Source organism: Amphibalanus amphitrite, unplaced genomic scaffold (assembly GCF_019059575.1).
Source record: "Amphibalanus amphitrite isolate SeventyFive unplaced genomic scaffold, NRLGWU_Aamphi_draft 001580F_arrow, whole genome shotgun sequence".
In the NCBI taxonomy this organism is placed as follows: Eukaryota; Metazoa; Arthropoda; class Thecostraca; order Balanomorpha; family Balanidae; genus Amphibalanus; species Amphibalanus amphitrite.
In genome coordinates, this window is record NW_024883073.1 from 25,615 (window position 1) to 49,138 (window position 23,524).

General features: G+C 50.8%; 1 protein-coding gene across 8 annotated transcripts; it reads right to left on the bottom strand.

Moving 5' to 3' along the window:
* Positions 1-61: 61 nt before the first annotated feature.
* Positions 62-20,826, bottom strand: LOC122373967 (gelsolin, cytoplasmic-like). 8 transcript variants are annotated; one of them, XM_043352430.1, is made up of 19 exons: positions 20,558-20,826; positions 19,041-19,115; positions 17,695-17,760; positions 13,921-14,044; positions 13,497-13,612; positions 12,738-12,915; positions 11,017-11,138; positions 10,601-10,702; positions 9,495-9,632; positions 9,078-9,195; positions 7,085-7,211; positions 6,369-6,498; positions 5,920-6,058; positions 5,452-5,669; positions 4,951-5,034; positions 4,485-4,646; positions 3,960-4,070; positions 3,453-3,584; positions 62-960 (listed from the first exon to the last, which is right to left on the bottom strand). In XM_043352430.1, exons 1-19 carry the CDS (start codon positions 20,615-20,617, stop codon positions 901-903), a joined length of 2,262 nt encoding a protein of 753 aa, XP_043208365.1. In that variant the 5' UTR covers positions 20,618-20,826; the 3' UTR covers positions 62-900. The 8 variants fall into 8 exon arrangements, with proteins under 8 accessions (XP_043208365.1, XP_043208367.1, XP_043208364.1 ...); XM_043352432.1 differs by having other exon boundaries at positions 13,497-13,609; positions 20,558-20,824; XM_043352429.1 differs by having other exon boundaries at positions 9,495-9,644; positions 13,497-13,609; positions 20,558-20,824.
* Between the last annotated feature and the right edge of the window lie 2,698 nt (positions 20,827-23,524).

Below are 23,524 nucleotides of genomic sequence, written 5' to 3' on the forward strand. Positions count from 1 at the left end.
GCGATTTGACGGTCGTCCGTCGCTATCAACCCTGACCACACACCTCGAGTAAAACACCGGGTGAATTTACATATTTTATTTGAAAAATATCTTTCGACACCGTTACAGCAGAGTGTGTATGACGCCAGTCTTAGCCTAGGTGACGGCCAGCTTGACTTGAGGCCGATAGGCGTTGGCAACTACAAAAGCGGATAGGGAAAAGGCCAGCGTATCAGCAGTCGCGCTCGCTCAGCCTCGCACTAACCAGCTGACTGAACTCCTATAGGGATGGCGCCGGGAATCTCGTATGATTTGAGTTGATCACGGCATACTCAACAAACCGGAAGACTAGAGATGTGGAAAAATATCATCGGGCGGTGGATTAAAATGATCCATAGTATTTTCCACATAAGTACAGTCACAGCTCTATTTCATGGGCATAACGAAGCTGTTCTGTCGAGAAAATACATATAACATTGGATCCGACCTTAAATAGGAGAAGACTGTTAAACATAGTCGCATGAAAATCCTGTAGAAATCTCAGACAATCCAGCTTTACCGATACGTACGCACATTTCGCAGGTCCAACACATGCCACTACGTATTACCGGTCGGAATTTCATAAAGCTGATGGAGTAGCTCCATTGCCCTAATTGGGTGCACGCTCATCATAGGCAAGGCACATTCAACATAACAAAACGCATTGCGGCACAGCTAATCGCTCTTCACATCGGGCTGCGAGCTTATCAAATAGTGAACCTACACGAGCTTTAAAAGACGGAGGCTCTAAAGGCGTACATACAGTCCACGACGGCGGCCGGTGGTGGCATTCCCCACGGACCGCCGCGCCCCCAGGGGCCGCCCGGGGCAGACACAGCACCATAGGCCGGGTCACGCGCGGGTCAGACGTTCCCTCGGCGCTCACATGGACGCGTTGAACTGGGCGATCATCGACTTGACGTCGTCGTATTTGGGTCGCTCCTGTGGGTGGGGCGGGCCAAGACCTCGGTCAGCAGAGGAAGGTAGGCGCCGAGATGGAGGGATGGGTGTTAAACAGTCGTGACACAGTTGAATGTCGACCCTTTGCACAACGCTATTAACCCGCGCCCTGGTGGGGTCTGTTTATAACGGGGGGGGGGGCTATTTTTTGCCCCCCCCCCCCCACCTCGTATCTCCGAAACTACTGGACGGATCCGCAAAATTCAAACGGCGTTCGAAAGGCCCGTCAAATTTGTCGAAGAAAACCAAATTTCATTGACCTCAGGGTCACCGATGACGTCACAGGTCAGGTCAAAGATGAAATGTTTCACCGTTCACGGGTCTTCTAGGGAATGCGCTATAACACCGAGGAAAACGCATTTTGTCGAGAATCAGCGATAGGGCGTCAGTTGCCTAGTAGATATGTTGCTATTAGAGGTCACTGACAATACCAGGTCACGTCACAGGTCAGGTCACCAAGGGTCACAGGTCAGGTCACATGAGCCCAACTTTACTAAGGTTGTGTGATGCATGTTTTATGGCCAGTTTTTCATTTCCAACTCAATGGTGTTGGTTATAAGACTATCAGGTACGGCTTAGGTCACTTTCTGGTAAAGTTCAGGTCAAGGTCAGGTCAAGGTCAGGCCAAAAAAGGTCAAATTTTAAAGTTGATAGTTTTGCATAAAATGGGTATTGATTCGATGCAGCTCGTCACGGGGAGTCTAATGGTGGTCTTTGTTTTGCGCTACGGGGTCCAGAATTGCTAAAAATTGAGTTTGAAAATTTGACGTAATCAATTTTGAACAGTTTTTTCGTTATAACTTCGCCAAAAAAAGAGGTATCAATCTCAAATTTGGTATGTGGATGGAAGGCGGTAAGGACTATCACATATGTTCCGGTTTTTGCGAAATTCAAAAAACTTTTTGGATTTTTCGATCATTATATCCAAAAAAATTATTTTTTGATTTTTGGGGGTCAAAATCCAAAAATTTCAAAAATCCGAGATAGCAGTTTTGTAGCCCTGTCAATTCTACAGCTTTTATGTCTTTATCATTTTTCTGTATTTGCAAAGCTATAGGCCTGACAGCTCTTCCCGCGAAACCCTTTTTTGGGTCGAAAACGGCAGAACATGACGTCACTCTGACGTCATTTCCGGCCAACCTATCATAGCCTTTGGAAAAAAAATTTGGTCACCATGTGTAAAATTGATGTCCGGGAGGGTACTGAAAGTTTGATGACGATCGGCGCAGCGGTTCTGGAGATATATCGAAAAGTCTGGAGGGGGGGGCAAAAATAGCCCCCCCCCCACCAGGTCGCGGGTTAAGACGAAAGGAAGTTTAAATAATAAAAGAAAGTAGGTAGCTGACATTATACTAGCACAATATCTCGCTCGCAAACAAATTACAATTGAGCTAGCTATTGACATATCTATAACATTCACAACAACGTCACTAGCTCGTATACAGAGTGCCTTAATGTCTACCAGTCCTTCGGTCCACCTACCAGACCTGCCAACGTGTAGAGCTACACATGCATCCTCAAATAGACTATCTTTGTGCGCTAGTGTACCGGGCTGCAAGCCGCAGCTCTATAATCATTATTGGGCACTCCAAAACACCAGCGACCGCCCCTGCGGCGTCATTAGCATGGTTCTGAAGGTTCAAAGTAGACACGAATTGAGTGGAACATTCTGAAACCCCGCACGGTATCGTACTCAAACATTCATTCAGTGTCATTCCATGGCATATTCAAGAAGGGAAACAATGCAACACACAATAATTGCGCCTCGTTACGGTACTTCACGCTAGTAAATCGAGGTTAGTTTTCAGAAGTCTACCGAGTCACTGGCAATATAACAGAGGACCTTTCCATTTAAATGCGTGCAAGTGACTTATAATGCTGGCAACAGAGCATTCCCATGTTATTATTTTTTTTAGTTGGGAAATTCAGGGCGTCACATTTTCTACAGCAAAAGTGTGACAATCACAACAAGGTCTTGGTTTGACATCACAATTTTTACAGGTAGAAAATGTAACGGTGAATGTACTGGGTAAAAATCGGCTACTGCTGCTGGGATGATTCACAAATAATGACATTACCCATTTGCAAAAAAAAGAACGTGTTCGAATTGAAATCAGTAACATTCACTTAGGAGAAAGCGCTACTTTAATTCACTAGATTCGATTCAATGCAATTAGCTCTAATGAGGGATTTACACTGATAAGGTTAACTGCGGCCAGGCCGATTACGAAATAAAGAGACAAAGAAAGACCCAGAGACAAGCTCTCAAGACACGATTATATACAACACAAATAGCAGCGATCCAAAGAGCCCAGAGCCCAGTGATATCTAATTACTAGAGAGTGACAGTGCTCGCTCAGAGAAAGAACAGTCAAAAGAGACCGAGAGGGAAGGGTACACAGATAGAGGGACAGACTAGCAGTGAACTATCCGTCGGGCGCGCAGACCCCCCGGCCATGCTGAGGGGTACGTACGCTGGCGGGCACCTCAAACAGAGAGTCGTTCCACGAGGGGAACAGCGCCTTGAACGAGGCCGGCTCGTTGCCCTCCTTCACTTGGATGACGGTGGCGTCCTTACGAGGCGACGGGTCCGTCTCGACAAACTTCTGCAAATGACCGGCAGACACCGGTCAGCGGGACCCGAGGGCGGAACGGGCACAAGGCTGACACGAACACACACAATTGAGGCACATTATCGTTATTTATTGGTACTTACCCCCTCACTGCTTCAGCTATAAGCTTATGAGGTACGCATGAAGAACCTTTAAGAAAAGGAAGTATAAAAATCGAATATCTCTAGTACTATGTAAGATATCTTCTTCCGCACTGCTACGAACCATCACTGCGAATCTAGTGGTTTCGAAGTTTCTTTCAACTCAATGATTTAAGACTGATCGAACTGAGACGCTTTGCGCTCTCCTGCAGAGCAATCTGACCCATTCTCACAGGCACAGCCCCGTGACAGGTTACACAGAACGTACCTTGGCCAGCTGGAAGGCCTTCTCCTTCTCCATTGCGCTGGCCTCGCTGCCGATCCAGCAGTACACCTCGTCACCCGTGTCCACCAGCATCACGTCGTCGTCGTTCAGGTCCTGTGTACAGCGGAACAGGAGAACGGTGTTGTACAAGGTCACCGGGGTCACCGTAGGTCAACTACTTCATCGGATGTAGTTGACGTCATGGGAGGTAACCGACATGAAGCAGGATCGCTGAGTTCGCAGAGGCTACTGGAGTCGGACAAATCAGACATGGGAGAGGGGGGATAAGGACAGATGGGATTCAACGACTGCATTTGACGATACTCGTCGGCCGTCATAATATGGTACAGACAATCATGTTACGTTATGGTAATGGAAACCATTCGCGATTATGGACTTTTCTTCATATCCATGAACCACCGATAACTAGTGTAATGCCTGAACCGTTTTAATCAGCTACGATTGTTTTACAACGCAATCCCCTCTAAGCGCTGCAGCGACCGCGCGACCCTCCCGCTCCCCACTCACGTCCTGCTCGAAGCCGTCCAGCTCGTCCACTATGAAGTTGCCGCTCTTGTTGATGCTGCAGTGGATCAGCTTCTTGCCGCGGACCGGCGAGCTGGGCTGGTGCGAGCCCATCTGATCGGGCGAGGCGTCCAGCGCCGCCCAGAACTCCTCCGGCTCCTCACCCTGGCGCGCAGAGGGGACGCGGGGTTAGCGGATATTCCAGAAGTCATAACACAGAAGAGACACAGCGTTAGTGGCAGCTCTGGACATGGCATGAAGGAGAGCCATGGAGTAGCGTCGATCCTTGCATTTTGCAAGCCTTTATATGAAAACTTTGAGGAATGAGGAGCTTCGACAATTCGTGGCTATTAAGATAAACGCCAAGACATCTAAGCAGGACCATGATCACCTCGGAGCGTTCAGTTCCACTGGGCAGTCCTGATCCGCCTCCAGGGTCATCTCTACCTCACGGCTATTGTTTTCTCACCTGGTTGATGACCTGCGGCTCGGCGTCCGGTGATACCAGGGAGGCGATACTGGCAGACACAGACTTCTCCTCCTCGCACGCTTGCTGTGGAATGAAACGGGGAGGTGGTTAGACCGAGTCCGCGTATGTCATTGAGAAGTCTTATGTCGAGATTCGAGAACGTATGTCGGGTACGGATACGGGTTACGTGAGAAGGCACCGGCCACCATCATAGCAGCTGGGGTTCGAGGGATGGACACTGAACGGAGCCGACCCAGGGGGCAGCACGGGGAAGGCAGTAGCAGCAATAGTCGCTAGTGCCAGCGTAGGACTGAGACGTCCGGGCTATCTGAAACTGGTTAGCTCCAAATCGAAAATATATTATTTCATAATTGCCAATGCTACCCAAGCTCTGCTGTTACTGTTACATGATCTGCTGTGCTGCGTAGCGGTACAATCAGTAATCAGTACAACATCGCCGACCTATCCCAAATAACAACCCGTCTCCACACCACCGCGTACCTGTCCATTCCAGATGTAGGTGGCGCCCGGCGTCTCCAGCACGAACACATCGTCCGGACTGAGGTAGGCCGCCTGCTCGGGCACCTGCACGGCGCGCGTGTCCGCCTCGCAAGTGCCGCGCACGTGGAACATGCGCGTGCCGTCCGCGTCGTACGTATCGTGGTCGTGCACGTTCTTGAAGCCGCTGGCGTGGCCGCCCATGAAGACGATCATCTTGCCTGATGGAAAACAGGAGCAGTTAAGAAGCGAGCTTGCTATTTGCATGAATGCAGTGCCAGTTACTAGCGGAGATATCTTACGATAATGCTCTTCTTCCACATTGTTAGGAGCATATGAGGGCTCAAACTGCAGCTTACAAAGTGCTGTTAAATGAGACACCTTTTTCCCTCTAAGCAGTAAATTTCAGGTAAGGAATAAACTTATTTTCCAAAAGACTCCGGTGATCTCCAGCGTAGCAGAGCTACCTACCCTTGAAGAGCATGAGGAAGTGGCGGGGCTCCTCGCCCTGTGAGATGCGGACCTGGACCGCCTTGCCGCCCAGTTCGTCATCCATTTTGACCGCCTGCAGCGCCGAGGCCGCCTTCTCGTCCTGGGAGCTCTCGTTGCCCTGCCGAGGGTGAGGAATGTGTGATCAACACTCGGGGAATCGGTTAATATGCCGAGTGTGCATACGGTGTTTGAGAATTAAAACAACACATGGCAGTTTACCGTGTTTTCTCCTTAGTTTAAAATCATGAATCCAACTACGAATTAAATTGAATAAATTTGAAAAACGAGCTCGTTGTGATCGATTCACACTCTCTCACACAACAGTCTGAAAAAATAAACTAACGTAAAGCGACAGCTAAGTGTCATCTGCCCAAATCCTTGTTCCCCGCAGCCAACCAGGCCGGATCTAGTCTGCGCCACGCACACACCTGCCAGAAGTAGATGATGTACTGTTCGCGTCCCTCCTTCTCGTAGGTGTACTTGATGACGTACGAGTCGCCGCCGAAGAACATGCCGTGCGCCTCCTCCGCCACCGGCGCCAGCTCCATCTCCTCGATACTGTGCAAGAACAGGAAGAAAGTCATGTCAGATGAATGATGACTACTTAACTAGTTCGATGCTACTTGTAAAAATGTTCAGCGATTCGACCACTTCAGACGGTTCGTGACTTCTGAGATTCGGCAGTAATGTCTTCCGGCGGAAAGTATAAATAACCTATCTACGATCAACAAAACGCAGCACGAACATGAACTGTGTCAGCGAGCTATAAAGACAAACTTCTTGAAAGCGTGCCTCCTAATCCTCAAAGTTAAATTAGTCCAGAGCACGAGCTTTGTCACGAGCGAGATATGACAAAAGTTTTTGAAGTCGGAGAGGAAACGTGACTGGTATGAACAGAGATCCCAAAATTAGTTTACGTTGCATGCATGAGAATTCACTGTGTTTATACTGTCCTTTTTCGACGCCAGGCCCAGGACCATCAGTTCCCACCCATCCGTCCCTCTCCAGCATACCTTGCCCCAAACCAACGTACCCATCCTCTTACTCCTCCCTTACAGGCCGATCTCCGGATTTCACATGAATCACAGATATACAGCTGATACATGGATAGATACCAGATAGATCACCGATCAGCCTCACTCACCGGTAGATTTCGACGGCTCCAGAGGCGTCGTCAGGCATGAATCCGATGGCGCTACCGGCCGACTTTTTCACCAGGTGACGGCGCTCCTCCGGGGAGCGAGCCGACAGGTCCAGATTGGGCAGACTTTCTGCGGGAAGGGGGAGGGGCGGTCACGTTAGACGACAGTCGCCAGGCGGTGAAAGGATGCCCGCTCAGGCAGCGAACGTGTCTCACAATGTGGCGACCAGTTAATCAGCCTGAATATAGGACGTTTCGCCTACCAATATGCAATAGCTTGGTCCTTCATCTATCTAAAGTCATATCATACACAAGTAATAATCTTTCTATGCAACACAAATACATTGAAAATGTTTCATAACTAATTCAAATGGGTTATATCCTATACGGTCACTTCTTAACCCGCGAGTTGCTGGGGGGGGGGGGGGGCGTTAAACGCCCCCACTTTTTTCGCCGGGCCATAGCATAAAAACGGCGCGCCGCAGGCGCGCCAAATCTTGAGTACCTGTAGGGAATTGATTGAAGTTTATTGTGACAAAGTTTTGAAAAAAATCGGTCAGGAAATTTTTGAGATATCCAGGTTTTAGTGACGTCATGATTTCTGAGTTTTCGACCAAAAACGGCATATGCTAAAAAAATGATATAAAATCACAGAATAGACATACAGACATGTCGTAAACGCCATTAGACTGCCAATACCATGAACAATCAAATGGCTATCTTCGATTATTGATTATCGTTCCGCATTTTCCAAAATCTTGAACTGAATCTTGGCAATTTCTCGTGACTACTTCACGACCATGATACATGCATTTCTTAAATTGAACTTTTGGAGCCAAACACGTACACATATGATAAAATGAATGTCACCATCGTGTTCTACGCCCCAAATTACCCATAAAACATGTGTCACAGGCTGCGAATATCAGTTTTGATTTTCGGGTATATGTGCCTACCCGGTTGACCTGACCTTGACCCTGACCTATGCTTGACTGACCCTTACATGGAGCTGACACTCTTGTAGGCCTTATATGATGGAGTGTGCACCGTTTTGACAGAGTTTATGACGAGAGGCGCCCATTGCGAAGTCCTGAAGTCCATGTTACTGAAAGCCCGATTTCAGGTGTTTGACCTGACCTTGACCCGACCTGTGACCTCAAAATTCAACTTTAAAGTACTCATCTGAAGCGTCTCGTCGCGTTCTTTCGTTTGCCGCCTCGTGCGTTTCGCAGCGCCTATTGGTTCTCGAGTAACGTTATCGGCTGGGGGCCTTTAACGCCCTCCCCCCCCCCCCCAGCAAACGGTGGGTGGCGAAATACCCCAGCAACTGCCGGGTTAAGTCACTCAGTTACAATTACAGCACAGATGAAAGCATCGTTTACACGGTAGAGCTACTTTCGGTCGCAAAGCCGTTAAAAGATAAAAAGTACAGTGAGCTTCTCGATAGCAGCTATGTTGCAGGTGAGTACCCGCTTAGATTAAAAAAATATGAGATCTCTGATATACCAACCGTTTCCGGGAGCTGCGTGCGTGATACAAATTGATTGTAAGGTGTGCGTTCATAGAACTCCGGAAGGTATACTACAAAGCATTGCCTGCTGTGCAAGGAAATAAGGGAAGTCCACACGAATAATAAGTTTAAAAGCAAATCAATGCGATTGTGAAGTGCAGGTAGGGTGGCAAAGCGAATGTAAATCGTTAACGTCACATTATAGGTTTCTGAATTTTCTATATCGGCGATGTGCAAAGCCAAAAGCGTCCACACATGACCAATGTATCAGTACACAGCACACGGCATACATATGTGCACAACAAAACTATTTCAGCTTCTATGTATTCATAAACATAATATCCAGCCCACAAACTACACAATGTAGGCCTAAGCCAGTGCAACTTAAGCATTGCCAAGTGCTCCCTACCCAGAAGCACCCTGTATCTTGGAGAGCCAGGCCCATTGCCAAAGTCTGCTTGGACCACAGACAGCCCAGACACTCACCAGCAATCTGCTCCTGAGTGTAGACCTTTCCGAGGCCGACCTGCTCATCGTCGTCCACCCAGCGCTCAAAGTACTGTTTGAACACGGCCGGCTCAGCGTCCTCGACAATACGCTCCACCTGAGGTCACGGGTGGGAGGGTCAGGTCAGGGTCAGGGTCAGGTTGGGTCAGATCGGGTCATGTCAGGTCGCGTCGGGTCGGGCTAGATCGGGTCAGGATGGGAAGGTTTGGTCAGGTTCGGTACCGACGGCCAAGTTCGAGTCAGCAAGCATGAATGCGAGTGCAGTTCCTAAGCACCTAAAATATTGAAATGATCCAGCCACATTTCGATTTAATATCGCATTTACGATATACCAAAACACTTAAAGATAGGCTTACAACTGTGACTGTCACATCCACCGCCTCCTGGACCTCTCACCTTGGTCCAGACGGGCAGTCCCTTCTGCTCCATGTATTTAGTGGCCTTGTTCACCGCCGACTCCTTCTCCGCCTTGGTGCTCTCGCGGCCGATCCACACGAAGAAGCCGGAGGCGCCCGTGTCCAGGATGAAGCAGTCCTGGGAGCCGGACTGGTGTCACGGCGGGGAGCGGTCAGCAGGGTCACACAGGTCACACAGAGGTCACACCGGGTCAGCGGTCCGGTCGGCGCCGAAGCCGGAGCGCAGAAGCGGACGGTACAGCCAACGAGCTACCACCACGCGACGAGTTACACCAGCGGTTGACCAGCGCTGCAGCTGGGTCCATACACATATTACTACGAGACGTACACGACACGTAACCCAGATGAAATAACTGATATGGAATGAGCCAGACATTCAATATATGAACAAAGACACAAATAAGCCCACTGAATGTTTTTGAATGATTCCATACTTATACTGTATAGTATAGATTTCAGACGGAACCTCTTTCCAGAAAGTTGCATGGGTAATATAAACTGAGTCAATTGTGACGAACTGGTATTAGCGACAAAACGGAATTCCATTCTTTATATATCGTGCACCTTGGCCTGTCATGCAAGCTACATTCACAGCAAAGCATGCACATTGCCAATGCAGTAATGTAGAAAACAAAATGGTTGCAGTCGAAGTAGATGAACAGAATAATTGCTCTAATATATTCAATGATGCATCATATCTGTGAGCTATTTATCGTCAGTGAATGAGAATCACGGGTACAATAATTATGCCATCACCAAAATACTGGATGAGTGCCGAGTGCAAGATCGTTACTGGAAAAGTTACATCTAAGATACATACATCTGAAAATAAAGGCAGGCTCCAGGCAGCATTATCATTCAACTTATATTTAACGACGTTAACGGCTAAAAGCCATTGAAAGTGATATAACTAAAAAGGCAACCACGAGTCCAGTGATAAAGACTACCAAGGACAAACAATTTTCACCAAAAAAAAAAAAAAAAAATCAACATCATGCAGAATGCCAAAGTAAACGTGAACAACCACACCGTAGCAGAACCTCTCTTCAAAAACCAGGCCACCAAACTCATGCACCGTGCACTTACCTCCGATTTGAGCATGTCCTGAGTGAGCGGCCGGCCGCCGACCTCCTCGATCTCGACGGAGTCGTCTCCGCCGTCCGACACCTTATACAGAGTGACCTCCTTCTACAGAGAGGTCAGGGGAGGGTGGCCGGGTCAGGGGGAGGTCGCCGAAGGGCTCGAAGGAGTGGCTATGTAAGGGATGCACATTTTGATGGTCACTTCCAAACGGAAATATCGCCAGACTCCCTGTTAACGTAAAATTGCGAACGAGCTCGTTGGCTTCTGATCCCTTCTAAGATACATAATTATTTTACGATAGTTCAATCGCTAAGCAAAACTTCAAGTGACGTTTCAGCCGTACGAACTGCGAAGCTACCTACGACAAGCCATATTGATGAGCGACAATCATTGTGTGAAGTCGTTTTCTTCGTCGTTACCTGTTCGTTCCTCTCGTGGCTGACGTCATCATCGGCAGCGGGCGCGTCGGCAACGTCGTCGTTGGAGCCACCGCCCAGCGCCTCGAAGAAGGCCTCGAACTCACCCCCGTCAGCAAACTCGTCTGAGTGAGAGGAATTCAGGAGTTAATTTACAAAATAGCTTGCAAAATTCATCATTTAGGTCCTTAAAATGCAGATTGTTTTGCAAATTTAGGAGACGACATAAGGCATCCAGCGGATGTGGGTGCCGAAAAACAATATCCGGTCTAGTGTGCTGCTGACGATGTGAGCAAAAGGTCAGGCCAGCGATGGCTCCTCAGTATAATTGGAGGTTGCTGTGGATTCCCTCCGGTCGCTATCACCGTGTAGCCGCCAGCCGGCCTGAAGGCGGGCTCCTTCAGGAGGCAATGGGAGGTTGTCGGGCGGTATTTCGGCCCCTGTCAGCCCCAGTTATAGCCACCACAGCTCCCAGCCCCGCCCGGTCGGAGCCCCGGGGAACAGCGAACTCTTCGAGCTGCAGCAGTGCCTCCCCAACCCCAGTAACACCCGGCGGCAGACCTGCAGGGGAGACGGAAATAGCCGCCCGTCTCCCAGACGCTGCCCGGTCCCCGCTGCGCCACGCCCGCCGGCTCCACGTGGCAAGGAGTGACGCACCGCGGCGTCCGGCGGCGCCAGATAACGCCTGGCGCGCCGCCGTGACGAGCGGCGCCAGGTGTGACGGGTGGCGCGTGACGGGCCGCGCACGAAAGGCGTTACCGCCAGACCGTGACGTGCAAGGCAGACGGCAGACGGCCGAGTGCAGGAAGGGTAATAGGGCGATAATTTGTTTGATCACGACATGGAGTTCATGGAACTTTCACAGCAGGTCGGCACAAGTCGGACCTGCACCAGTCAAGTGTCGGAAGCTCATTTCCAGACTTCCTACCGATTTAGGTACGATTGAAATCCTACAACCGAGCTGAACAGCCATTGCATGCAATCTATTTTAAGTTTGGCCATAAATACAACTGGTAATCGCTGTCAATCTTAAACAGGCACATCGTTATGCTGTCACGAATAGATCAATAGATCATGTCGATCTTGCGAAATGTATAACCTTTAAGTTTTATCTCCGTACTCTTATGATTCGGTTCGTTAAGTTTTCATTTTGCAGCTTTTAACAAGCACGGTGCAGCTCGCCGTTACACTGTTGGTGTGTCATTAGTACCAGAGCGGAACACATAGGCCGACACCATCTGCCGTGCTTATTTTCACGGAAGTTTGAGCCTCCTCAGGCGTGCAGGAAGATGTGCCTAGATCCAGAGCTGGCACCGTTCCAAGGGAAACAGACTGGAGGGTAAACGTGCAGACGGCGAGGGGAGGTGGGAACAAACAAAAACACGAGGCTCGTCGTGATGCATACAGCTTCGCCGGCGCCGCGGAGGAGAAAGGGACACGAACAGACTATTGGATGCATGGAAAGCGACATAAATTATAATCATCTTTCAGTATGCAGGGCGAGCGATGTTTACGAGCAACAAAGTACATCGAAACAATATCTTGCGTTAGTGGCATAGGCCCATGGTGGCACCCCATGGACAAAGTCCCTTGGCTGGCCTTTCCTGTCTATACTCACTCAACGCGATCGCCCCTAACTGATATCCCCATCCCCCAGCCCATATCCTGTGTCATCTACCTTACCATTACCTCGCTGATGATGATCAAACCATGATCAAACTCACCGAGAATGAGCACCTTGGCTCCTCCGGCGTGATCGTTGTCGCGCATTTCGGTGGCCGACTGGATGGCTTTGAGTCTCTCTGTGCGCCGGCTGTCCGGTCCCGTCCACACATAGACCGTGTCCACGGTGTCCAGGATGAAACAGTCGCCCTTGTTCATCGAGCCCACGCCCATCTCCACCTGAAAGTCACGGGGAAGGTCAGTTCAGATCAGGTCAGATCAGATAACGAAAAGGCAGAAAAACATGGTAAAATAGAACGGGAACGGGCTGACAGCAAGAACTATACTAATTACTAAACATCGATGGTTCGGCATGTGTAGCGACACCCACTACCCCTCATCTAAGATGTTTTATGTAAGCCCTTTTATGTAAGCTTTTAAGTATTCAGTAAAACGGACGCTGCGCCTATCGAGGCCGTCATTCGATCAATCGGTCTATTGGTCTCCTTGACAACCGCCACCCCAGCGGCGGCGGTAACATTGTCAGCCTGTAGACATGTCGATGCGATGAATACACTAGAGGACCTCCACGAACTTCCAAAACTCGGCCCACTATCTGTTTACGGCCAAGTTTCGGTCAATGAAATGCCATGTTTACAATGAGACTAACGTTGAAGGGCTCTGTCAAACTTCAGTTTACAACACATGGATGTTTCCGAGACACGAACATCGACGTTTCCCAAACCCAAAACAACACAGCGCTAATCGACCAGCGTCAGCCAGTTTCCCACCCACCGACAGATGACTGTCTGCCAGCTCACCTGGGTAACACGGACGTTGCGGCGACCCTTGACCTGGAACAGTGCCGGCTCGTAGTCGTCGGGGTCGACATGGCGGAACCCGCTGGCCACGCCGCCCTTCAGGTACTGGATCCCTGCTGGGCGCGGAGTGGGCAGGTCACACAGACGGACTTGCAGGGACAACGAGATGACGATCAGGTCACCTACGAACTCACAGAGTCAACGGGCGACGGCGCGGTCAAACGCGGACTCGCATGTCGCAGGACTAATGTCACCACGCAGGGTCAGGTTCACTCCGTACGGTTAAGTCATTTGACGGTCTGTTGTGAAAAAAATCTAGAGATTCGGGTGGCAAATTACCAAAAAGATGGTCACAAAAAGGCATTCTTGTTTGTTCGCCTATTTCGGTGGGACATGCGTGAGTCGCGGCGCTGGCCGTTCGAACCTTTTTTGAAGTAGGAGAGGAAGAGGGCCGACTCGTGGCCCTGCACCTCGCGGTGCTGCACCGGCTTCCCACCGAGCGAGTCGTCCAGCTCCACGGCCTTGATGGCGGCCGTGCCCCACTCATCCTGAAAACGACAGACAGCGGCAAATGAGCATAAGTACGCTTAAGTACGCTGTCATCAATACGAGTGCTGTAAATACGTTGTTCAAACTATCCAAAATGCTCACAACCAAAGTAGATAGGTAAGTCAGTATGACTAACTAAGCAGTGTTCGTTCTATTTAGGCCGGATGTGCGCTAGAATACCGAGACCATCCAGTGATCACACGACGCTAGGGAGTGGAATCAGATGCCGCACGCACGGGTGATGTCATCTCATGTATCATGTACCAGCGTCGGCCGCAGTGAAACACGGCCGGTATGATGTCATCTCAGCTCTGATACGACGTCACCATCGCATGTATGACGCACCCTAGCGACCGGTTCCAGCGAGCCTCGGCAAGGCGAGGTACGGATGTGACGTCATTACACCAAGGCGAGCCGCGCGGATGTGACGTCACCATCAGGCGATGTGACGCATCAGCACGGCGAAATCGTGAGGTGCAGCGAAGGCCGAGGGTGGGGAGGAGTGCCGCATGGGGTGAGGGGTAAAAGGAATGAATGGCGGGTCGTGTGGGCGTACGCTGCCGCAGTTTGCCTGCATGCAGTCTGCTCTCCAAAGGCGACTGAGGCTTGAGTCAAACAGACCGCAATGCTCGTTGTAAATACGCTGATATGTGTTGAGTGATCAGTGAAGGCGAATAACTATAGCGAATAACTACTAAATAGCCCACCATCAACTCTTCGTTTCATAAGGAAGCGGGGAGTTGCACTCAAGGGCTCTCAAGATGCCCAGATTTCATGACTTGTTTCGTTATAAATCTGACTTGTTTCGTGACACAATACCGGGTATTCTTCCTACCGTATCAGCGACCAAACCAAACAGGAATAGCCGGTATCAAATGCATCGTGAGGAGCGCCCGTTCCGAGTCACCAATATCAAATGTATCGTGAGGAGTGTCCTTTCCGAAGATCCTTATCAAACGATAGTGTTATGCCACCACCTGAGGCTTCACACAGTGGATTCAAAGATGGTAAATGATAGCACCTGTAGAAGACAGCGATACGGAGACCGTATGACATACCCACTCAGATGGCTCAGGAAGCCTTGAAGGACCGGAACCAATATTTGCTGGGCAAAGAACACTGTGTGTCACTGCTATTTGTAATGGCGAAAGTGCTCTTCAAGGTTGTGTCGTCCAAAGATTTGCATCACATTTAGCGGTAATTCCGTACCGATTGTTTGACTCAGGAGAAACACAGAATAAAAATGAGCTACGTCGGCGAATGCAGTGGCGGATCCAGGGGAGGGGCAAAATGGGTATTTGCCCCCCCCCAAACGGCATTATTTTAACATTACGCCTAGGACGATGCATGGAAAGAATCGACAAATTGTTATGGTTTGCCCCCCCCCCCCCAAAAAAAAAAAAATTCTGAGCTGGATCCGCCTCTGGGCGAATGAACGTACAGAAAAACCACGTCACTGCAGTCCGTTACTCCACGGAATAGGTCACCGGACAAGTGTCCAAACGATTACCAATCGGGCTCCTTGTGACAACTTATAAAACTCGAGTTTTGAAGAGTCGATTACCTTCAATGAATTAAAATTGGTATGGAAGAGAATAAACTATTTTTATAGCACCAAACTGAATGTCGACAATATAAAATAAATGCTAGGAAGGCACTGGCATCAATAAATGAACAAGGAACAAAGAATGACAACAATGACCGGCAGCGTCGCTTATTTTGTGCTATGCTATCAACGCCCTTACCATTATGGCGTGACCGTGTCTGAACTACATATTGTGACGCACCGCAACTGCCATTGTGCCTCGCTCAGTATAGCCCAACATAACACGGGAGGCCAGTCCGTTCCAGGCCGGCTGAGCGAAGCCCCCAGTCACGACAGAGCCTCATCACGGCACGTCACGCGCTGATGGCGCCCGTGAATCACGGCCGAGCGCGACCTTCCGTGACCTTGGCGCTGCGGCGGCGGGCGGTGGGGAGGGAGGGGGGGGGGGGAGCTGGGCCCGCAGACCCGTCCGTCTGGTCCGTAGCTGCACCATCGACCTGTGGCGACTGCAACTGTCCAGCCCGGGCCATGCCGTCGGGGCCTATTTGGACCATGCAGCCAGGGGCCCGCCTAGGAGTTAGTTTGACGCAGACCTCGGAGCCGGCGCCGTTGGACTCGCAGGTTCACGATAAAGCACATCCGGACACGGTCGGGCGTGATATCAGGCGGCCACGGATAACGGTAAAACGTGACAGGAGCACGCTCAAAGGACGGACAAACCGCTTGTCACGTCACAAAAGATAAAAAAGGCAGTTGAGCACCGTTGTGGGTTAGAGGTAAGAATAGCCGGCAGGAAACGTAGAACCGAGGCGAAATCTGGTCTCGGCTCGGTTGACACTTGAAACACAGGGCTGACACACCAGACAAACCGGAATGGCCCGGAAAATTCCTTCTCCGTCCAAAAATCACCAGGCATGGATAGATCGCCGTTGTCGGCGTCCGCCGAAATAGACTTCAAGCCGCCGCGGCCCGAGCGGCGATAATCACATGGAAGCTAGACAGACTGCGGAGTCCAAACTCCAGACTGTGGTCGACCCGTCTGGGAACCGAGCTCTGCGGTCACCGCCACCATCGAGGTTTAATACTGGGGTAGGGTCACGGTGTGGATGCATGGACTCAAGTTGCCTGTATAGCGGCTACTGTCTGGCACGCGTCGATATCCGTTATTCTTAGCGCAAATGTGTCCCGACGCATCCCGTGCAGAGCTGCCTTTCTTACATGTTTGCTGTTGGTGCAGGTCTGATTCGTACTGCGTCGGTGCTTGACCGTCGCAGCGGAAACCGACAGAGTTTCCTCGAGGATAAGTGACTCAGCGGCGCGTCAGCGAATTCACGACCAAAACTATCACGCAGCACATAAAGGAAATATGTTAAACCGACAGAATCATTTTCCGTGACGAGCTTACTGCACTCTGACACAGACCCAAGGAAGTTGATAACAATCAACGCTACACCTACACAATCGCAGCAAAATCTCGATTTTGTCCTAGACGGTAATTCGGTACTGCAGAAATATCACCCAGCAAAGCGAGCATTTTATAAGTTATGCTTTATGAATGGGTCGAATGGTCATAAGGCAAACAAGAATGCGTACCATTCCACATATTTGAGAGATATGCAACAAGATGCGAGCCATGAAAAGTTACAAACGCGAGAAAAAATATTTTGTAGGGACTCTGCGTATATTGTCACTAGAAACGGCTCGTGTGTTGACTGCCCGTGGCAATGTTTATGACTTTCAGCGTTCTGCCTCTGCCCTGAAGGAACGTGTTTGTAGTGTCAGTCTCCGCTGCCTAGCTGGAGCCTTATGTGTATCGCCGTGTGGAGAAGGTGGAGGGGACTTACTGTATTGGGTGCAGTCGGAGGAATGCATTCATACCTGAATCCAGTCTGTCTTTGAGCTTAAAGCAACTGTAGTATGAGCACGCCTTTGAACGTTCACAGCTCCTGAATTTATCGTTTTCACCAAAGGCAGTGGGCCTAGGAATTACAAAAAGCAGGCGTCAAACAAATTATAGGCATAAGGGGTGCGCCGAATGGGACATGAAAGCGATCTACGTTTGTGTATAATTTCAAGTAGGCGATGGATCGTTATAAATCTCACCTGTGACGACTCCTTGCCCAGCCAGAAGTGGACGTCGTGGATCAGCTGGTCGCCCTTCAGCGTCGTCTGTGGGCAGAACATGCCGTCAGATGGAGAACGCTTACCAGTGGCAGAATAAAGGAGACATCTTTTCAGGGTTGCCATAAAAAGGTGCTTTCGGTAGCTAAATGAGGGAGCAGATATCTTCAGATAGGCATTGAGGATGCTTCTACGGAATATTACTGAAAAATGATGCGAGCGCCACGTCGCATGTCAAAAGTAAAACCGCAAGAGCCAGCCGCAGTGCGTTTCCTAGTTCCTTTCTTGGAGTTCTATCGGCGGAAGCGGTTTTGCGTGTACCGCCGCCTATCACAGCGAGGTCCGGGGGAGGCGGATCGGTCGCCGCGTCCTCACCGGATGTGGAGCTGAGCAGATCGCCGCAGCTGCGGAATCGTTACTGGGCGCTGGAAAGGGAAGTTACATCTAAGGACGTAAGCTACATCGCTGACTGGGTGTGATACCACGGCCGGCCCCGCCGCAACCAGCGCCGCGTGGGATGAAGGGTCGGCTTTCTCCCCAGTTCCGATTCTGCCGCGCCCATGGCGTGCGATGGGTGAACCGCCCCCGCCCCGCCCCCGCTGCTGGCTCTGATCCAGGTCGCTGCCATACGGGTCTGACCGGCTGGCCGCCCCGTGTCTCCACTCCTGGCAGCGGCCAGTTGGCTACAGGGCTGGGAGCCAGTCAGAAGGAAGCCCGGCAAATCAGGGGAAACTCCACTCACGGCATCCAACTCACCGGGCCGGGTCAGAGCTAAATTCGAGCTGTTCTTTGTCGGCTATAAGCTCTCCTCGGCGTTCAGTTGACACATAACAAAGTTCAACAAAAACGTAGGTTTTCAGGACGAGGGGATGTAAAGGCCTTCAGCATACTCTAAACTTTACTTCCAGTGATACATCGAAACTAGCTAATTTGGAGAACCAAGAGCCAGTTCTTCCTTAGATAAGCCTAAACGAATGTATCAGTGGAGCACTGCAAATGACAGCAAATAATTTTTCCGACACTTCATATGACGTGCAAGCCCATTTAAGGAAACTATGCACACGGAAAATATCATTCTCTCACGGGATAAGCGAAACGGCCAGGGACAAAGGGCCAATGCGGAAACGCTCTCTATCAATGCCACCCTCTCGATGCCCCGCTCTATGTTGGAAACGATACTACGAACTAAGACGGAGGCCATAGCAATGAACCGATCGAGACATGTAGGTAGGTCTTGTGTTATCGTCATCAGATGTCAGTGCTCAGTCATGATTTCATGTGAACGTCTCGTAGAGAAAAATGATGATGATGTTGATGTACCTACCCACCTTCAGAACAATGTAGCAGTCTCCTTCGTAGAATTTGCCGTACTGGTTCTCAGCATACGGCTTGACTTCGAAGTCCTGAAAGACAGAAAAGGCGATCAGCAGTCAGCACCTATAAAATGTCCAGTTTTTACTTCACACTAGCTTTTTCCGTCACGCCAGGCGAAGCAACGTTACCTAATAACGGACTGAACTTGGCACCACCGGGTGACCGTTAACGAGTGAGTGGGTGTCAGTTCCACGCCAAGTCGCCAAACGGTCCGAAACTGTCGCGGTGTCTAGCGACCGTGGCGGCCAGCGCTGAGCGCACCGGGACGGGACGGGACGGTTACCAGATGGACGGGAAACACACCTGAATCGAACGGTAACCAGGCAGGCGAAACACCGAGCTCGAAGAGTTCCCAGCCGAACGAAACCCAGGCGGGAGTCCGGGACGGTTACCAGACGGACGGGAAACACCGCGACAGAACGGTTCAGCAGCAAAACGAAACTCCGGGACGGCACGGTTCAGCAGCAAAACGAAACTCCGGGACGGAACGGTTCAGCAGCAAAACGAAACTCCAGCACGGAACGGTTACCAGACGGACGAAACACCGGGCGGTTCCGTGACAAAAAAAAAAAATGATGGACGAAACTCTCAGATTGAACGTGACATATCCAAACAAGACACGACATTCTTACCTATTTCTTATAGGTATAAACAATGTTTACCTTTCTGGTCTTCTCTTAGTCATGCTCTGTTTCCACCCCCATCTGTTCATTTTCTCCACTCCCCTCCTCTCCTCCCCTCTCTCTCATCCTTAGCCGGCGGCAGCGGACCGCATCTCCGCTCCGTCGGCCGTCGGCCGGCGACCCTATACCGTGACCTTGGTCTCTGAGGGACCACGGCCCCTCCCCTCCCCTCCCACACGAGTTCGGCCACGGGAGGGGATCAATGCTACCGGCTAGATAACGAGCCCGTGCCGGGCGTGTCGCTATCAGAAACAGAAGGCCTGCTGTCTCGGGCTGGGAGCATGCAGGGATGCGGCGACGCGGAAACGGTCCCGGGTCGGGGTGGGGTCGAAAAGCCGCTAGCACGGCTCAGGTTGGCTACCGTGCAGCCAACCATTGAGAACTGTAAAAGCATTTGGACAACTTCAAGATTCCTGGTCAAAATAAGTTAGCAAAAGTTGTTCAGCTCAGAAAGTATGGTAACTAGAAAGGGCTATGAAAACCTAGCGAGTAGAACCAAGGTAGCAGTGCAGAACCGAAAAAAACGATCTTCAGTATGTACAAATACAAGACATACATAACGCCTGGCGTAAGTTGAATACCTATAGAACAAAGAACAAAGACGGACCACTGCATACCTAACTGTCTCAGCCGGAGGTGGGTTCTCTCCCACGGCCACATCGCCGACATCGCCGGTCCCACCGCGTGGCGTCTGTCAAGTGTCTGCCGACGGGGCGGGGGCGTGGCACCCCTCCCCACCAGCCACCACGCAACAACGCAAACACCGACAATGCCCAACGGCCACCCACCTCAATACGCCAGATCCACAGCTTGGCCTCCTGTCCGACTCCTTCGAAGGCGGGGTTCATGTTTGCTGAGCGGCTGAGTTGAGAAGGGTAGCAGACACGTTCTCACCGGGCCGGTTTTTGGGGCGCTGTGCGCCGGTGTTTGCAGACAGCGGTCGTCGAGTAGTTGGAGCCGGCGCCCGCCAGAGGCGCCTCGGTCGCGGTGACTCACGCCACTCGGCGCAGACACGCCCGCCGACGAACGGCGAGGGCGACCGCGAGCTCTCGCCACGAGACTGGAGGGGGCCGCGGGGGGGGGGGATAGTTCGTCGCAACTACACCGACAGCTAACGATTGCATTAAAACTCAAACATTGATAAGGATAACATGATCTACGAAACGTACGTACGTCTTCCTCGATTTTCGATGTCAATGACCCTAGGTCAGAGGCCAGTTTCACCAATAAAAAACAGACGGCTGCGATTATTTTTTAACAAAACGATAGTCTAAAAATGTCATTTACTGCTAAAAATACTAATCGCTGACTTGAAAAATGTAATAACGTAGCTTTTAAGTGCTATCTTATCTGGTCAGCAATTACTTTTCCCACTGGTAGGTAAATAGGATTTATAGACTATCGTTTTGTCAAAAAATAATCGCAGCCGTCTGTTTTTTATTGGTGAAACTGGCCTCAGGTCAGTTGTGCCTGTGCGACCTCTCCATTAAAAGCTAACCAGGCACAAATTAATCCGCGCACCGACAGAGGGCGGATATCCGCCCCCCCCCCCCGCCCCCCCCCCCCCGAGGTTTTTCGTAGATAGCGGGAAAACCGCGGCGCGTATCGCCGCGAAATTTGGTACGACTATTCTCTCATCATTTTTACACATGGTGTGCAAGTTTGAAGTTTGAACCTCCTAAGTCCTAACTTTTAAGGTCAGGTCACCAGGTCACTTTGAATGACCCAACCTTAAGTCACTTTTTTGCAACTTTGTCACCGTGCCAGAGCTACAGTAGATGTCGGAGGCCCTTGAAAGTCGCAGGATGTTATAAGATCATTAGTAGCTACAATTTGTATATCTCGGAATTTTGATATCGATGCCCTAAGGTCAGGTCAATTTCTCGACCTTCCCATTATAAGTCAATGGGGGGAAAATCAACTCCCTGTTTTCACCACTAAAACGGGTCGGAATGGCCCCATAAACCATACATGACTTCATATACGATCAAACTCCACTACCTTGAGGTCTGTTTTGCTGTTGGGCAGCTGTAAGGTCATGTGACGTCATCAAAGGTCACCAAAGATTTTTTGCCAATAACTCCGTACAGGAACAAGATACAGCCGCGCGGATGGTCTCATTGCGTTCAGCTCGTCAAGGCGCATCGAATGATATACATGATGACCTCGAGGTCACGTGACCTGAGGTCAACCTTTGACCTTGACCTTTCGAGGTCAACATATATGTATATATCATTCGATGCGGATTGAAAAGAGGATCACGATGATACACTTAGTTTTTTTCCTAGCTTGACTAGTTCGAAAGATTTTTCGAGAAAAACTCTCCATACCTAGCGCCGCCATTTTGACTTTTTTACCCCTGTGACGTCATCTTTGACCTGACCTGAAAATAACCTTCGTAAAAATTGTAGACCTTGTCCGTGCGTATCCCCTGCCGTTTACCGCTTGTCGCTATCTTGCTTCGTTCTCGAGATCTCGGGGGGGGGGGCGGTCATCCGCCCCACCCCCCGTCGGTTCTAAGTTGGCGCCGCGGCTGGCGCAGACCAGCCGTTAAGTTGTGTGCGGGTTAAGTTGTGCCAAGCCTAAGGTGCCCATGGGCCCTGACAGGCCTGTGATACCCCGGACAGGCCTGTGGTGTCCTTGCTAGGCCTATGGTGTCCATGAGCCCTGACAGGCCCGTGGTGCCCCTGCTAGGCCGCAGGTGCCCCTGGCAGGCTTGTGGTGCCCCTGGAAGAACTGTGATGTCCCTGACAAGCCTGAAGTGCCAACGACAGGCCCGTGGGCCGTGGTGCCCCTGACAGGCCCGTGGTGCCCCTGCTAGGCCGGTGGTGCCCCTGGGCCTTGACAGGACTGTGGTGCCTCTGACAAGCCCGAAGTATCACCGACAGGCACGTACTGCCCCTGGCAGACCTCTGGTGCCCATAACAGGCCTGTGGTGCTCCTGGAAGGACTGGGGTGCCCTTGGCCCTGATAAGCCTGAGGTGCCCCTGACAGGCCCGTGGTGCCCTTGCTAGGCCTGAGGTGCCCCTGACGGACATGTGGTGCCCCTGGGCCCTGACAGGCCCAAGGTGCCCCTGCGAGGCCGGTGGTATCCCTGGCAGGCCTCTGGTGCCCCTGGCAGGTCTGTGGTGCTCTTGCTACTTGCTAGGCCGATGGTGCTCCTGACAGGCCTGTGGTGCCCCTAACAAGCCTGCGGTGCCCCTGACAGACCCGTGGTGCCCCTGCTAGGCCTGTGGTGCCCCTGGCGGGACTGTGGTCAGTGGTGCCCCTGCCAGGCCTGTAATGCCTCTGATAGGCTAGTGGTACCCCTGGTAGGCCTGTGGTGCCCCCGGGCCCCAAGGGGCGTCATGACTCATGTGACCTCCCCCCCCCCTTGGATCCGCCGAAAGGAAGCATACCACCTATAGCATGGGGTTTGAACTGAACTATAGCAGTTTTGTAGCTTGAGCTGCGACTAGCACAAATCAGCTAATCATGGACAACACCATCCATCCGAGTTCGACGCATATCGTCAAGAGCAAAAAGATAAAGGTCGTTCTCCTACACGTACAAAACGTCACGGATTCTCATAATTTAACCGATGAACGAAGCTAATGTTGTATATTCTGGCCATTCATGGTCTATATAGAACAAACTATTTGACGTGAGGACTGAGATCAATTATCAATCTGATCAAGCTGGCCAATCAATCTGACCGTACACCTCGGAAAGCTTCACAAAAATTATTGGCCGTCTTTTGTAAGGAATTACGGCGC